The sequence below is a fragment of the Heliangelus exortis genome, chromosome 3, assembly GCF_036169615.1.
Source record: "Heliangelus exortis chromosome 3, bHelExo1.hap1, whole genome shotgun sequence".
Classification (NCBI taxonomy): domain Eukaryota; kingdom Metazoa; phylum Chordata; class Aves; order Apodiformes; family Trochilidae; genus Heliangelus; species Heliangelus exortis.
Window position 1 is genome coordinate 62,716,679 of NC_092424.1, and position 17,827 is coordinate 62,734,505.

General features: G+C 37.9%; 1 protein-coding gene across 3 annotated transcripts in view; it reads right to left on the reverse strand.

Annotated features, from left to right (window-relative positions):
- The window catches only part of TPD52L1 (TPD52 like 1), a 56,804-nt gene that overhangs the window by 27,455 nt on the left and 11,522 nt on the right, over nt 1-17,827 (reverse strand). For all 3 annotated transcript variants that reach the window (XM_071741024.1, XM_071741023.1, XM_071741022.1), the window contains exons 2-3: nt 8,110-8,225; nt 1,191-1,339 (exon numbers count right to left, since the gene is read on the reverse strand). In XM_071741024.1, coding sequence (XP_071597125.1) covers nt 1,191-1,339; nt 8,110-8,157 — 197 coding nt within the window. In that variant the 5' untranslated portion in view covers nt 8,158-8,225. The remainder of the gene's footprint in view (nt 1-1,190; nt 1,340-8,109; nt 8,226-17,827) is intronic.

Genomic DNA, 17,827 nt, shown 5'->3' on the forward strand with positions numbered 1-17,827 from the left:
TCTCTCTATCTTCGTGGAAACTGCCAACATCATGAAGGGAAAATGAAAAGGCGCCTTTGAATTTGCAACCAAATTTCAAGTAAAAATGGTTTTGTTTCAAAATTTTGCTAGTGTCTGCCAGTGACTCTAGTTCAGGTGTTTTGTGCTCCTCCTCACTTCTAAAACTCAGTGGTTTCAGACTGTCCTCTCTTTTCATATGCCAGACATCCTCACTGAGCCAGCATGTGGGTCCCTCTTAGTAACATCTAATGAGAAATAGGACCTAGCTAAGAAACTGTCCACAAGTTAGAAACAGGAGACATAGGAACTACATTCCTATTAAAGGGTTTATAACTGATTTGACTTCTCATTAAACCAGAAAGACTGACCTAAGACTACAGACTTCCATAGGACAACTGGTCTGTGTCAAACAAAATACTTGAAAAAATTCCAGTTAAAACCATTTCAACAGCAGCTGTGGAGTAACAGTTCTTCACATTTACACGTTAACTTTCATCCTTGGAACTCAAAGCTGCCAACACGCTACACAAGATGAGTTTCACTGAGCTCTTGTTACCCATTTGGTACAGCTGTAAAACAAGGCTGTGAGAAGTGCCAGGACTTGCCTAAGAACTTGCTGCTGGAAAATAACAAAAAAATTTGATAGATGTAGGGCTTTTAATAACCTCAAAGATGGTACAGTTACTCCAACAATTTCTCTGTTTGTTCCTTTTGGACAACCAAAACCAGGAATTAAACAGAGTCACACATCAACTTTTCCTGCCAGTATTCTTCTTAATTCAGATAACAGTGCTGTTTGTTTAATGTTTTGGTGGTTTTTATTATTATTTTACACTGTTTCTCTTGGAAGTCGAAAAATATAATACCTTGAGGTTAAAAAAATGTCCTTTCTCTCCTCAGCAAAGACTCTAGCAGTGTGTTGTGGGACAGGAAGATGACTTTAACCTCAGTGCCAGGAGAGCTGTGATTCTGTAAGAGCGAGGTGTGACAGAGTAACTAAGCATGTTGTTGCTGAGGAAGGGTTTTTTTCAGGTCTCCTTGCTCTAAGAAGCTCAATCTATTTGTCCCTGTCATCTACCCCACTTGGCACGTATTTCAACTGCTAAATTTCATACCAAGGCTCATCAAGACAATGTTCCCCACATGCTACACAACATTTCAGAATGAATTTGTGCAAGGTCTGTACTCACGCGGAAGTTGTCTGCATATCATGCCAGCTTTTGCTGAAGTTCTGCTTCAGTTCATTCATCAGACTTATGCCAAGCTTTTGTTTAATTTCAACCAGGTGCTTTTCTTTGGCTGCTAGCACTTGTCTCAAAGTCGAAATTTCATCCTCTAGCTGAGAGAAGAAAGAGGGAGAAGAAAGGAGTTAGCCTATTCCCACAGAACGATAAACATATACTATGTGAAGAGAGTAAATGACACTCACATAAACTACATTTTTTGTAGGTGACTGGAGAGAGAGATGAATGTCAAATGCTTGATGAGATGACAAAGCCATCAACAACAGAGGTAACACCACATTAAATTAATATCTCAAACTATGTAATAGAATTAATCATATAATCATAGAATGTTAGGACCTCAAGGATCATCTGCCCCAACCCCTCTAATACTGTTTATACAACATCTCAGTACCCTGTTGAGCTGAGACTTAAAACCTACGTGTCACCTGTGTGCAAAACCTTGTCACCTACGTGTGCCACCATACACACATCTGACAAGAGAGAGAATTCTCCAATAAGGAAGTGACTATTGAGCAACTTGACGAAGATCTGCCTTGAAGCAGCAAGAGTCTCCAACAACAGCTTTCTGTTCACTTGTAAAATGGGAATTAGGAGAACAAGAGAAGACTGGATTACTTAGATAGGTATCTCTCCAACTACACAGGGATTTAACTTCATACTTGCAGCTTTTTAGTTTTCCACTCATTAAAAAAATAGAGGCAAGTTACTAGGAGCAAGTTAAAAAAACACACATGATGACATATGACTTGAGAGTATCATAGAGTTACATCCTTGTCATGGGTTTTATCTATATATTTAGGCCTTACATATTTCAAAAGAGCAAAATAAAAATATATTCCAGATAGACTGTTAACATAAGAGAACAGGTCCTACCCAGACATGTAGATTTGTTCAGAAGACACAGCAGGTTAGATTTTTCAAAGCTCCTAGTCATTAATTCAACCATGTGAATTCAAGTTGTGAAGATGCCATTCAGCCCAAACTGCAGTGGACATTATTTGAAACATTTAAACGAAACTGGTGTTTCAGAAAGGCAAGGACCAGAAGACTTGACTGAGAGGAGGTACTGATCAGTCAACCTGCCACTGGCTCAGGATCCTCCCCTTTGGGCAGCATTCCTGCAGGAACAGGTTTGAACTCTTCATCCAGAAGCCTCCAAAGCCCATTACACAGGCAGGACTCAGAGGTACTGGAGATAACAAGGGCAAGTGACATCAGAGCAGCTGCCTTTCACTTCAGGTTTAGAAAGGTCCCTTACCAACTGTGTTCCTTCCTCCATATGCTAATAGGGTGACATATGGTAATGTATCTGATTACCATATGTTAAGTTCCCTGGAAACACAGTCTCCCTGTGATTTAACTCCATAGGCTGCAGGGAATGAGGCAAAGCACCAGCTGAATCAGTTGCTGACCTCCCAGGTTATATTTAGGATGTCAATACCAGCATGATTTTTATTTGATACACTTATGTATTCTGCTTCCCTGTAAAAATGACTTCAAGCTCATCTTCTTGGAAAAGTTTTATCCTTGAATCCCTCAGCTATCAAATTTTCTTTCACTACCTGCTATCTAAATTATTCAAGCAGCTCAGGAATTAAGCAGAAAGTCTAGGAACACAGCAAAATTATCATCTCTGTGAAAAAGACACCAGTATTGACCGATGCCTGTGATGCTGATGCTTTGCTGGTAAAATACTTAGCAACCCAAAATCGCTTTATTTCATCCCCCCCCCCCTTTTTTTTTTGTGCTCCATTATATTCCTAACCTGCAACAGAAATAATGTCAAGAGGCAGCATGAGTTTCTCTTCTGAGAAGGTAACCAGCTAAATGCTTATGGAAAAAAAGAAACCACGAATGTCAGCATTCCCCATGCAGTAGTTTAGAGATCCCTTGAGTTGTTTCACACCCACAGCAAACCCCCTAGTGCACAAGGCTGCTGAAATAACACTGCTAAAGAGATTAACTTAAACCAATACTAGTATGCTTACAGCACTTAAACATTAATACTCTCCATATGGGCCAGCACTAGGCTGATCAGTAGGTATCTGGATAGGTAAACATTTGAGGGATTCTATTAAAATGACTTGATTTGTTCCACTGACTAGAGACCTAAAGCTGTAAAGGCCTAAGCAAGCATTAACCACGTGCTCAATGTTTTAAGTATGAACACTTTTTTCTGTATTGAAAATAATACATTATTTTTCTTTAGGATCAGAGTCTGGTTTTGATTTGACAAAATCCTCCACAAGTTCCATAATTTTAAAATAATGGAAGTTGCAAAGTCTCCCTCAAGTGCTCCAGAACCAGTGAATAAAGACTGAAGTAGGAAGAAAAGACAAGGGACTTGTGGGATCTTGAAAAGCATTTAAGCAGGTTACATCTCTAACTCCCACAGAAGTCAGGCATCACCTGCTAAAGCATTTATTTTTTAATTCACTGTTATAAATTCAAATTCCACTATGAAACTGGGGCTTAAGTCAACAGAAATACAAGCTTCTAGCCTTCACATTTCCTTCCCAAGTGTAATACAATCAGAAGAATGGAGATGCATCATATAGGGACAACATTCCCTTCTCCTGTTTTGTAGACTTAGAAATCAGAATTAATAGCTGCTTTTTCCTGCCTCTATTACTGTGCAGGATGTACAAAAAACAAGGAGAGAAGTTTAGCACCTAAGACATTATGATAACCATGATTTGCTGACATGAGTAACATGTAAACAACACAGGGGTGAGACTCCAGGAAAAAAGCCCACAACTACAGGTAAATCTTGCTGAAATCTGCAACTAACTGGCACATGAAAGAAGGACAGAAGTCCGGCACAAAAAACTAGGATTATTTTCCTTTGTTCTGCCATTTTTTAATTATTATTTATTCTTTTAGGGCAAAGTGTGTTTTAGAGCATTGAACATCCTTTTAAGGAGGTGGCATAGCTGAAAAAAAAAAAAAACCAAACTAGTAATTCTTCAAGAGACAGCCTTTCCTGGTTTTTCCAGTAGAAACTCACAAAATAACTCATAAAAAAAAAAAAAGAACAAACAAAAAAATTATTCAGTAAAACGGAGCACTGTGGAAAACTAATATGAATAAAAAAACTATGTCCGATGGTATTACCTGTATTCTGAGACACACAAAATAGTAGGTAAAATGTGGAAGTGGAAAGATTCAGTTACTGGTTAAAATAATACTGATGTACACGTGGAATGGTAACTTGAATAGTAAATTGGATATTTATTATGCTTGTTTTAAATATCAAGGCAGTAAGAGATCAAAATATTAAAGGGCAAGTAAACGAGGAAGTAAATAATCTTTTCTTTCAGTTCACTGGCTTTCAAAAAAGTACCCACAAGACTGTCTTCTCTATGCTATTCTTACAGATTAATGTCAAAAGACACAAAGAAAGCTAGAGCAAACATATAAAACAAAACAAAAAATCTCTCAATTAAACCAATCCACAGAACCCCTATGTTTTGATTAGCTGTTGTATTTAGTGAACTAGTGATTGTTATTGGATTGCGACCCCTTTTCCAAGTTGTTGAGTATTTTAACATGCATACTAAAATGCATAAAATATTTGTAAAGAAATGTGAGCACTTTACAATGGTAGCCTTTTAAAGAAAGTAGTTGTAATTGAACAGAATAAAATATCACAAAAAATAACAGGCTCTTTACTCATATAGCTCAAATTTTATACCTCCAGCCTGAGTATCTGTTGATTTATGAGTTTTTCCTTGGGTGAACAGCACTTGGAGACATCAGGGACACTCATAAATAAAATTAGTCACAAGTTTGCAGGATACAGTTCTCACATCTTTCCTCAAACTGGGAATAAACATGCAGTAACACACATCAGTGAACTCAGAAGCTCTGCAGCAGCAAGGAAGCTTGTGGAACAAACCAGACAACTGCTTTCATAGAATCATAGAATTGGCTGGGTTGGAAGGGACCTCAGAGATCACCAAGTCCAACCCTTGATCCACTACCGCTGCAGTTACCAGACCATGGCACTGAGTGCCACATCCAGTCTCTTGTTAAATATCTCCAGGGACAGAGAATCCACCACTTCCCGGGGCAGCCCATTCCAATGCTTGATCAATGCTTTAAGAAGATATGGGAAGGGGAACACAGCAAGGGGCAAATGACTACTTTGATGACTGTAATGGAAAGACAACTGACAGCAGCGAGTAAGAGAGCTCAAAACCTTATCCCCTGTCATGACTCAGGAGTCATTGCACCATGCTCCTTGCACCAAAGGAGGAAAGGGAAAAATACCAATCTGTTCTGCTAACAGGCTTCTAGCCTCACATAAAGATTTCAGGCTACAGTTTTCTGCTATTATTCCAGAGAGTCAGACTGACCTCTGTTAATCCAAATGACTATTAGAAGTTCCTGTAAGAGTTATTAGTTTTATTTTCACTGTAGAAATTCTAAGGCTTGATCAGAGTCAGAGCCCTGCTATGAGAGTCAGAATACAAGTCCATGTTCCGAGAAGCTTCCAGTACAAAAAGACTACTAGCAGGGGAATAGGAAAAATGTATACAAGAACCTTGTCACAAAAACTGTAGTGCTAGTTCCCCTCCTAATGGGAACGAAGAAGAGGATGAAGACAGAGAATATACACATCACAGTGAAGGAACATGTTTTCTGTTTAAATATATGCACAATGGGTGCTCACAACAGTTCCCCATTATATCAACTCTAAAGTGACTGCAGCACGAAGGAAGATTTGGATGTTTCAGAATGGTAACAAAAAAGGTGGCTGTTCCTACAGGTTCAAACAGGTACTACTTAACACATAAGGACATAAAAGAAAACAAAGCTACCACTGGTGGAGCAGAGGGGCTTGAAAGTAAAGATTAATAAGGTCTTTCCAAGGGAAACCTTAGCCATCTCCCACAGAGGTCGAGAGGAGTCAAGTTCTTACATTATTTCTACAGTCTTTTGTAAGAATCATATGCCTTATTTAAGTTTAGATTTGTTGCCTCTAAAATCAAAATTTCCAAACCTTTCTTAGCATAATTATCAGTTTTATTTTGTTTTTAAGCAAACGCTGTATGCCAGCAAACTGCTGAAAGCAATTCAGAAAGTAATTTTTAGGTCAGTCAAGACCATATTTGAAAGGCAATAGCTCATTTGTTTGTTGGTACATGAATTAAAGCATTTTTACCATGAGTCACTGAGAACTCTCTGCTCCCACAGGAATAAGTGAGCATGAAGGATGCCCAGAAACTCTTGAGTTTAATTCTCCTGAGAGGCATATTATTCTCAGATGGTTGTAGGAAGTTCTTTTTTTTTTTTTTTCCTTTCTTATTTCCATCTGCCTTTTAAGACCCTTTCACCAGAAAATAAAAGAGAACCACAGAATGCCTGAGGCTGGAAGGAACCTCTGGAGGAAATCTGGTCCAGCTCCCCTGCCCAAGCAAGGCCACACAGAGGCAGCTGCCTAGAACTGTATTCAGACAGCTTTTTAATATCTCCAAGGATGGAGACTCCACAACCTCTCCAGGCAACCTGCACCAGTGCTCAGTCACACAGTAAAGAGATATTCCTGATGTTCAGAAGGAACCTTCTGTGTTTCAGTGTGTGCCCATTGCCTCTGGTCCTGATGAAAAGTGGATGATGAATATCCCAACTCGTATCTAATTGCTAAGAACTGAACTGAACATGTAAAGTTTCAGCTTCTTTCTTATTATTTATAGATGTGACTGGATCATCAAAGAAGTAAAAATTAACACAAGGCTTGATAAAACACTAAACACTGAAGTTCCTATTTTGCTAGAATATCAGCACTGAAGGTAAATGGCCTGAAAGTCATGAAGAATGCAATTTCTTAGATTATTTACTATCACAACTCAATATCAATTGAAGTATTTCTGTTGTATGAAAGTCAAGAATCAATCTCTGCAAAAGACCAACAATTATGAAACAATTATGGAACAATTATGAACAAATGCATTTTCCCTACACTTTGAGGGTATATGCTCACAGTCCCAGATTTTGAGTTTCTTACTATTGAAATGGGTTGTTATTTTATTCTTGCTATGTGAAGTTTTCAACATACTGCCTTAAAAAATCATTATTTCAGCTAAGAAAAAAACAGCAGAAATCACAGCTGTATGAAGAGGAGGAGTTGTTTGTCTCATATTTCAAACAAGTAAACCCTCACTTTCTCCCATCTTCTCATTTTCCATTTTGGAATTTAACTGCTATTTCTGCAGTAATCAACAGCATGAATTCAAACTTAATCCACCTTCCCATTATAGACTGAATCTAGAAAATTTTTAAGCTTTGTAATAAAAGACCACGTGGTCCACACTATTTTCTGCCAGGTCCTTGTTATTAATTATTATTTTTAAACCTCTTCATGGTGTCAGGACATCTCATATAGTTCTTTAATTAAGCAGTCAATAAAAGCAAACCAAAGAAATAACCATCACCAAACACATCACTGCCACAGGTAACAAAAATGTCATGAAATTACTGTGATCATCATCACTCTCCTCTGAAACCACCATCATCGTCTTTTCCTCTGAGCACCACACTACGAATATTTTCATCAGATGTCACAACCACTGTAACAATACCACAGATCTAATAAGAACACCTTCCATTCCTTATAAAGAAAGACTTATAAAAAAAGACATGTCTTGACTGAAATGGTAAGGTATATTTAACTTTCTCTCTACAAACATCAAGTAGAAGATAGCTAACCTTAAAAAAATGCCTTATATTCTTGTAGCCTAGAATAATTTCACTAAAAAGGAAGCGCATACCTTTATGAGGTGTACTTTATCCTATGATTACTATCTTCCAGCTCAAGGAAGTAGAAAATACAATAACCAGAGAAATTCAAATTCTTTACCTTGGCTAGCTCAATCTTTAACTCTTCTTTTTCTTCTTCAGAAATCATATTGGTGAAATCAACATCGGTGACCACATCTTCATCCGCTTCTTGCAAAGACTGGGTTTCCAACAGGCCTTAAAGAGTTAAAAGGTGAAGACAACCTTTATCAATTATTTTAGATATGATATTGATGTCCACTAAAATCTAGGAATAACATAACATTTGCCTGGAAAAAAAAAACCAACAAAAAACCAGAAAACAAAACAAATCAAGGAAAAATAAAACAACCTTTTCCTGCTGAAAGTCATTTGGATTCTGCTCCTCTTTGCTTCTGGAAAGTTACTGAAAGTATCAGATGGTAATATCTGCACAGAGACATTTAGTATGTGAAAACATAGCCCCAGAAAGCAATCACCTTGGACAGCACAAGTCTGTGATAAGGCATCTCCTTGCTTCTAACAATACAGAAGAAAAAGGGATGGGGGATGGGAAGGAAAAAAGAAAAGAAATATTTTATTTAAAATAAGAAATCTTGTTAATGTGGGTCACTGATGTGAATAGTGCCAATAGTACACTGAGCAATTCAGGAAGTATTCTACTGAGCCAAGGTTACTTTAAAAGTATCTGTGACTCCAGCAATTTAAGAACCTTCCAGATGTACACAGATTGCAGGAGCAAATGCCATTCCCACTTGTTTTAATTTTCTAAATGTCAGAGAGAAGCAAATCTTGATTGCTCAATCTAAACCTGTGAAGGGTGCACAATTACACTGGACCTCTAGTTACTTTCTTCTTCTGCATATCCAAGACCAGGATCAGTATGCATAATAACCAAGATAAGCACAGGCATGAATGTCTGCAAGATGTGGGCCTGCCCAATAGGATATATATATATATATATATATATATATATAAGAAAACAAAATACATCCTGTCTCCCAATCATTCAGTACAGAAATGATTGCTGGGGCTCCAGCCATCAATAGCCTCTTATTCTTCATTGTCTGCAAAGAAAACAATGCAAAACATGAGATAATAGAAAACACACTCACTCCTTTGAAACTTGTTTTAAAGTTCTTGGTCTGTTTCTGTTGTGGAAGAAAATTCTCCTCCAGGCTAGATCTAGGGCAGCAATTTTTCCCTGTTATTTTAATTCTTCAGTGGGGTAATCAGCCATCTCAGCTGACTCCTGACATATGTACACTACTTAATGCAGAAGAGAACAGTTTATTTCCCAGGTCCACAGAGGCCTGTACACTCTATTACATAAAAATTAGAATTTAATTTTTCAAAAGTTTTGGCAGTAGGGAATAGAGTTTAGAAGCAGCAAGTCCAGAGTATTCAACAACATGAAACTGAGTTCTTTATATATTCATACATAAAGCAAAACTCCCTCCAGCTGTTATTTCTTTCACCTGAAGTCCCCCAGTGTACCTGGATTTCCTCCTATTTAATAGCACAGAACTGACTTGATTCATATCATCAGCTTCACTGCAGAGCTCACTGTGGTGAACTTAGCTTTGTTAATTACAACCTCCCCTGAGTGGGAAGATAAAGAGCAGCAATGCAGGTGCTGAACTCCTGCCTGGCATCATATGCAAGAATAGAGCACCACCCTTAAGCACAAAACCTTTTAAAAAACATGAAAGCATATGTAAGTAATTGATACTTCAGCTATTACCCAAAAAGCAGCTTGCCAGCAAAACCTAGATAGCCAAAATCACAACAAAAGAAGAGCACAGAGGGGAATATTCCCAAATCTCCTTTATTAAGACCCCTCCATCTCTAAACACAATTGTTGTTTGATATTTATTTCAGGAATAATAGTGTTGCTATGGGAATCAGGCTAAACTTAGTCCCCATGGTCTAGAGCAGTCTCTTTTCTTCGTGGATGAAAGCAGCAGTACAAGGGCAGCTTTTGGAAATGCTAGTAAGAATCTCAGAGGCAACTGAGTCAAGGCTGAAAACTTTTAAGGAAAGTCTTGGGGTAGATGTAAGTTAAGGTCATCTTGGAGAAACTGATACCTGAGCTAAAAAGAAGGCAGATCTGTGCTCAAGGAACAGCATTACTTTGGGACTGGCTAGGTAAAGAGGCCAAAATCACTGGAAAAAGGTTAGATGGAAGGCAACATGGGGCAAGATCACCAAAGATTTAACCCAATGTTTAAATTTAAACTTCCAGATTAATTTGAAATCATAATGCTTTCTAAAATAGCAGATTTTCTGCTAATAGCAGTCTTCTGCATGGTCCTTTGCAATCTCATGCAGTGCCAGTCCCAATTCTTATCTCTTGCTTTTCATCTAAGTCCTCTACAATCCAGTCTGATCCTTCAGTATCTGTATTCTTGCTCAAGCCATTACCAGAGTCTTCCCTAATGGTCACTGTCCCTGCACAAAGGCTTCACTTTGGTCACCTAACAGTCCCAGTCTGAGCATCTGACCAGCACACTGTGGGCCACAATATTCCTTCAGCAGCCCCAATTCTGAATCTTCTTCATGAGTGCTATCACACGCTACCTACTCTCTCACACTCTTCCCTTGCTGTTCTCTGTGTGTGTCTTTACTTCTCTACACAGAAAAGGAATTAAAGTGATTTCACAGACAGAGGGATTGCTAGATGAGCTCAACTTTGTATGACATATCAGAGAAACCAAATAGGGATGAAAGGTCAGTAATAACCTCTGAAAACAACAGGAAAAAATGTTGAAGTGTGGAATTCTGAGCACCAGAGCATCCATTCCTCCAAAGTACACCTTCTGTGAGGCTCCTACAGCACATTACCCAGGAGGAGTTCTCAGTCTCAGGAGGAACTGCAGTAGTTGCTTGATTCAGGGAAGTCATCCAACCACTGACGTTTTTTTGAGAAAACCTTTCCTACACATTAGGTAACTTATTAGCTTTTCAGTCTCCAAGGAGAACAGAAACCTGCAGCAAAATTCCCCCTCACCCCCATATATGTAAGAATTGGTAATGATTTCAGTAGCAAAATAGCTCCTACTGCTAGTATTGCTGACTCCAAAATATTCTTCCCCTTTCTACTCTGTGCAGGAAGCACAGCCTTCTCTCAAACTTTCCTGTAGGGCCCTTTCACCTAGGTAGCTTAGGAAATACATCTTTCAGAAGTTGGCTATTGATGGACCAAGTACAGAAGCATAAAATAGAGAGCTTAGTGGGACAGCTGAAATATCCTGAATTAACCACAGGAGATTCTTTAAGAATTAAAGGAACAAGCATAGGATATTATTTAGTGTTTAATCTAGCTCCATATTTTGTTAAATGCACTTGATCTAACACTTGATGAAAACATACACAAGGATGAGTTGATGCAGCTAAATTGTTAGAGCTGAGTCCTAGAAACTAAGTATTTTTCTGTGCTATTTAGATGAGTGCCAGATTCAAGCATCTAAAAGCCAGAAGATAGCACTGCATTTTTATACTTCACCATGTACATTATCTACTTCACCTAAGAAAAAATAATTTGGCACTTTAGCAATGCAGACATCCATATGTGTGCATGTATAGACATTCAATTTATACCTACAGTTCCTGCAGCTGAGTGTGTAACAGCTCTTCTTGTTAGTTTCACCCTTTTCCCTTTGGGAGTAGAAGGAAGCTAACAGGTTTCCAAATAACCTGAAATTAAAAGTATATCTACATAGTATATATCTGTGCTGATAACTATCTATCTATACATAGTCATAATGTATTTATTGTTATAGAAATAATCTGCAGCTTCTCACAGGCACTAAAATACAGAATGGTATTTGATCAGATTTCTAAGGCAAACCTTTCCTGCAGCATTTGCATCCAGTAGTTTTTACAGTGCACCTTGGTTTCCATTTGCTGATCTGAATGAAAACCTCATCTTTTTTCCTTTAAGTTTAGGCTATTTAAAACAATAGTATTCAAATTATCACTAGTTGCTTATTAAAATAAGATTGGTGGGAAACTGCAAATCTGGCCAGATAACATTTGAAGTCTCTGTTTTTCCAATAACTTGCTGAAAGCACTGGGGAGTTGTAAAACTAATTTAAATTTTTCTTTCACCTCATTTACAGGATTAGGGAAAATTTTTATTACTTACTAACTCTCACTCAAGGCTCCTTCTGACAAAGTATAGGGAGCATAAAATTTCAAAGTGAAACATTTCCCAATGGCTAAATTAGTTTTCCATATGAAGTGACAAATATATGCCCGGTGAGAATCATTACTGCCAAATTACCAACTGTCTTTATGTGCAGGGAACTACAACAGTTTCACCTGCATGCTTACAAAAGCAAAGACATCAAAGGAACCTACTCGTTCAGGATTCCTACCCTTGATTTAACCCCAGTTTAATAGACTTCACTGCACTGAGACTCACAGTAATTCTTGAATTGCAAGATATGCGATACCCCTCAGAGACATATATAATGATGCTTTAATCCTGCTAAACCAAAGTCAAATTCTGTACAGTCAATGGCACTGATAAAGCAGCAACAGTAAGCAGAGTGGCTACAACTGGGCCATTATTATATTTGAACTGAAGCACAATATAGGTCAGCATCCACCAGCTCAAATTCAGGTTACCATTCTCCTTCTCTGCTGGGCAGTCATGCCAGGGTTGCACAGCTTATCAGCCCAGGAACACTGGTAACAAATGTAACATAACATAACATAACATAACATAACACAACATAACATAACATAACATAACAACATAACATAACATAACAACATAACATAACATAACAACATAACATAACAACATAACATAACATAACAACACAACATAACATAACATAACATAACATAACATAACATAACAACACAACACAACACAACACAACACAACACAACACAACACAACATAACACAACATAACACAACATAACACAACATAACACAACATAACACAACATAACACAACATAACACAACATAACACAACATAACACAACATAACACAACATAACACAACACAACACAACACAACACAACACAACACAACATAACATAACATAACATAACATAACACAACATAACACAACACAACACAACACAACACAACATAACATAACATAACATAAAGCCCTGAGCCAGGACATATGCTTTGGCTAAAATGTAGAGCAATTGCTCAGGGCCTGTGGGTCTCTGCACTGTGACAGCAGAACATTCCTTGCAATTCCTGCTTTCTCTCTTTAGGTACTGTCTTCTCACACTCTTGCTGTGCAATTTAAGTAATTTCATGTAAGCCCATCTGTAAGTACTGCTCTCTCATATAGTCTCAAAATCCTGGGCAAGCATATTCCTCTCCGGCCCAGCTATGTAAACTGACAACATCTAAAGATGAACAGGTATTAGTTATGAGTCATGGAAGTGTGGTCACTTTTGGAAGGGAGCTGGAGAAGCAGCTGTGATGTTTTCAAAATTAAAACAAAATCTTGATGGTTCTCTGGTAACAGAAGAAAGAAAGAAAAAAAAAATAGTTGATGTGAGTTTCCCAAAGCTCCTCCTTTTCCTGACTAGGATGTATGTGTTTTTGCATAGAGGAGTCACATTCAACCTGCATTCCCTGCTCCCCTTCCCCAGAAACACTGAAAATCATGCCTTGTTCTAGCTGTGGTCAAAACTGGAAAAACTGGCATTATGATGGTTATTAAAATTGTTCAGATGCACAGCTGCTACGATTTCAGAATTATACCAATATTCATCTGTGGCATCAGGAATTAACTTTCCACCCATTTGGAAGACCAATTTATTTGCTTGGTGAGTGAATAGCTTCTGCTCTGTGGAACAGCCCATGCTCTTGTAGCATAGGTGTTGCAAGCATCCCAGAATGAATTAGGATCTTCATCCAACAGACTACCAGCCATCACAACCACCTATTGCATTGGGGATGTCCTTTAGCTCTTATGCCCTTTACTAAGAGCACAATATTTTAGGCATTGACTTCCACCTATTCTACTAAATTAGAGGTTTTCCCAGTTTCATTCAGGCAGGTCACTAACAGATACGACGTGAGGACACAGCCTCATACACCATCACTTCCTACCATCTGTTTTCTTTTCCTCCTCTCTCTTGTCCTGATTAAGCCAATCTTGGTTCTCTTGCTGTGCCTGGTGTCCAGCAATTTTCTTCCATAGAAAAACCACACAAGAAGCATCATCAGAGCAGAAGACATCTTAGAACCTTTTCCATTAACTCCTCATCCCTCATACCTGAGGTCAGCTGAGGAGTCCTCATTGCCTGTTCCCTTCTCTCCACTTCTTCCATTTGCAGTCAAACTCAATCAAGACTTAGCTCCGGAGTGTCCCATCACAGGACCCAGCCCAGGGAGACATATAAGACCCAGTCCACCTTCCTCTTTATCTCTTCCAGACAGCCACTCTTCTTGTGACCTGAGATTGCTCAGGACAAGATCTGAAGGTCCCTATGGTCTCATACAACCTTACAGTTCTACAATAAATTACACTAAGAATATATTCATATATTAACTCATTTATCCTCCACAAACAGGCAGGCTAGTAATTGTCTGGACATACTGTACTTCAAAAGAAAACAAAAAAAGACTCCATAAGTAGTATGGGAAAGCATATGGTGGGTATACATCACTGAAAAGAGCTGTTTGGATTTTACTGTCACACATGATTAGATAAAATATGCAGGAAATATGCAAAGTATGGGACTATCACTAATTAGGAACAACCAATCATACAGAAAGACCCAACTCTAAACGACTGAGCGAACAACTCTTAGTATTAGGATATTTATAAAGCAAATGTAGGGGGTGGATAGCCGGGGGAACACATTTAATGCCATCTTCTGAAAGATTCATATGACAAGATAATACAACAACCATACAAGGAGTTACGGTTTGCTGAAACTCTTCATGAGCATTTTTGAGTTTTCTCCCAAAGTTATGGTAGTTGTAGCTGATACTAGTAACCTTGGTTCTACAGTCTGTTTTTAAATCTGATTTACTGCAAGAAATTGTTTCAGCGCTGATAAGTACCTGTGAGTATGTTTCCTACTAGAACTGCAGGGATAACAATTAAATTAGCCTTACTTAGATGCTACAGAATATGTAACTATTTGAAAAAATTAAAATCGCCAAAGAATATAATGATGAAATCCAAGACAGATTTTTAGACTTATTCAGGTATCTGAAGATTAACTGGATTGAAGGTGTTTTAATTAGTGCTTTTCATGTATTTTCTTCATGTTCCCCTGAGTCTCATGTTCTGGAGATTATGTATCAGACTCATTTTTCTATGTTAACCTTGCTCAAAATCGGACCAAAACAACCCCAAACATACTATGATGTCAAACAAACATGGCCATGATGTCTGTTGAATTAACAATACTGTCAGAAAGATTAAAGGCAAAACCAGCAATTTTTTACTTGTGCACATTCTCTGACATTCATTTCAGGAAAATACACAGATGACCCTTTATTCTAACAGTAAAGAACTGAAGACCTTTTTCTGCTCTATTGTAGTTTGTTTCTGAACCAGTTAAAAAAAGCAAACCCACCTTATCATCTAAGATTCATATCAAAACTTAGAAAATATCTTCTAATTGGAGAACACTTCTAGTAAACAAAATGATATTTTACGATTCTTTTGCCACAGTTATGATGTAGTTAACAGCATAGCAGAAGAAGTGTTTCTTATTTAAAACTGGAAAACACTCATTTACAAATTTAAATTGCAATTGAGTCTTCAAAGGGATGAAATGGTAAGTAGAACAAATGAACTGTTCAGACACTGCATTAATGTCTTTGATCATCTTTATAATGTAGTCTCAATGCCAGATATAGAGATCAGGGGAAATAAAAGGAGACTACAATTATGTACAGTAACATAACTAAATTGATCAGAAAAATTATTAAAAATTGCAAGGAGTTTTTCCACTCAGAAGTTATTATAGGAGAATCTACATAGGAAAATATGTTTTCATTTAAAACACCTAGAAATAAACTATGAGAAGGAAGATCTTCCCTTCTGTGTTAACTGTGGTCAAGTCTGAACTCCTTGAGCCAAGCTATTACCTTACAGCCCGTACAAAGGACTTAGAATAGAAGGAATGTTGATGCTGGTGCTATGATTAGAAAAAAAAACAGGAGTTGGGTTCACCTTGGTTCAGAGGTGGAAGAATTTGAGATGCACATGTAACGTAGATCCAAAATGTAAACATAAAAAAATGTGTAGATTCTACTTCCTTCTACAGGGACCCAATCTTCCTTTTCTCCCAGTATGCTCCCTGGCAGAGATATATGGATGGGCAAGTGTCTTAATTTCCTCTCTCCACTGTTCTTTGGGCTGAGGGTCATGTCAAGGAGAGGGAGGAAGTACAGCTTTTGAGTGTTCAAGAGCTCTAGGATGCAGCCTACCATCTCAGAATAGGTGTCCTCAGTCATGCTGGAGCAGCTCATGACAGACCTTACAAAGGCTTTCTGTTCCATCTCTTAGCCCCTGCAACACCAGACATTAATAAGAAATCCATCCATAGCTATGAGATAGATTGGCAGGTTTCCAAACCAAGGAACATTTTTATTGGAAGCTACTGAATAAGCAGCCAGTTGTAGTGTAGCTAATTATCCTCTTTATTTTAGCAAAATAAAAAGAAATTAATCATACACTGAAGATCTCACTTAATTTTCCTCAAGAAGCCATTGACACAGCTGCCAGTCTGTGCCAGTGAAGAGAAACAATCCACACAGAAATAGCTGGCAGGAAACAGACTCCACAGAAAGTGACCACAGCACAGAGAAGCTTTACACATTGCTAAGGAGTTTCATAATCATCCCAAAGACATAGGACCAATGGTTAAAAGTGAGAATAGCAATCATGGTAAAAAATACACATCACTTACTAAGAGTAGGTACCAAGCTTCAATTCAACAACTGATCTAACAAACAAAATAATTCCATGCAATGGCCAGAAATGCAAGGCATGGCCTTATGCATTCTATTCAATAGATAGCTCTCTTTGATTAAAATAATAATCCTGCCTGCCTGGGAAAGACAAGAGCAACATTGCTTTGAAGCTGTAGCTATGGAAATACAAAGCAATTGTTGTGAAATGTAACAGTTTAAAGACAGCAGATGCTGCTTTCCATTATGTCAATACTGAAAGTAATTGTACCACTTACTATGCATCCTATTGATCATTCTGAACAACTTTCTGTGAGGTCAAGGGTAAGAAAATGATGCTAGAAGTGGATGGGTTATCATCTCTTTTTCTGTCTTTAGGCAGAAGAGAATAAAAGAAAAGAAAAAAGATGAAGTCACAATGGAATAATAGGCAATGAGAAAGTGGATGACACTGAGTCACAAAAGAGATTTGTTCTCTACAGATAAGGTGCAACCCTAGAAGCTGCAACTCACTGTATAAAATAAATGAAAGAATAAAAGCATGTATAATCAGATCAGAGAAAAAGCAATGTAGGGGAAGATAAGAGCTATGACAGGGAAATGCTGGCAGTCAGAGGTGGAAGTTGTCAGTCACATTTCTTAAACCCACCCTTTCACACTAAAAATACATGAAGGTACATTTTTCTAATCTCAGAATAGACAGGCACCTTGAATCCCATCCTCAGCTGGCAAAAGTGACTGCGATCTCATCGATTGTGTAATTAAACTCACACATCTGCTTCACTGAATCAAAATCACAGAAACTTAATAGCAGGATTTAATAACCTTTTTTTCCCAAGAAAGGATCAGTTTATTGTATTTTTCTAAAGCCAGGTGCAAAA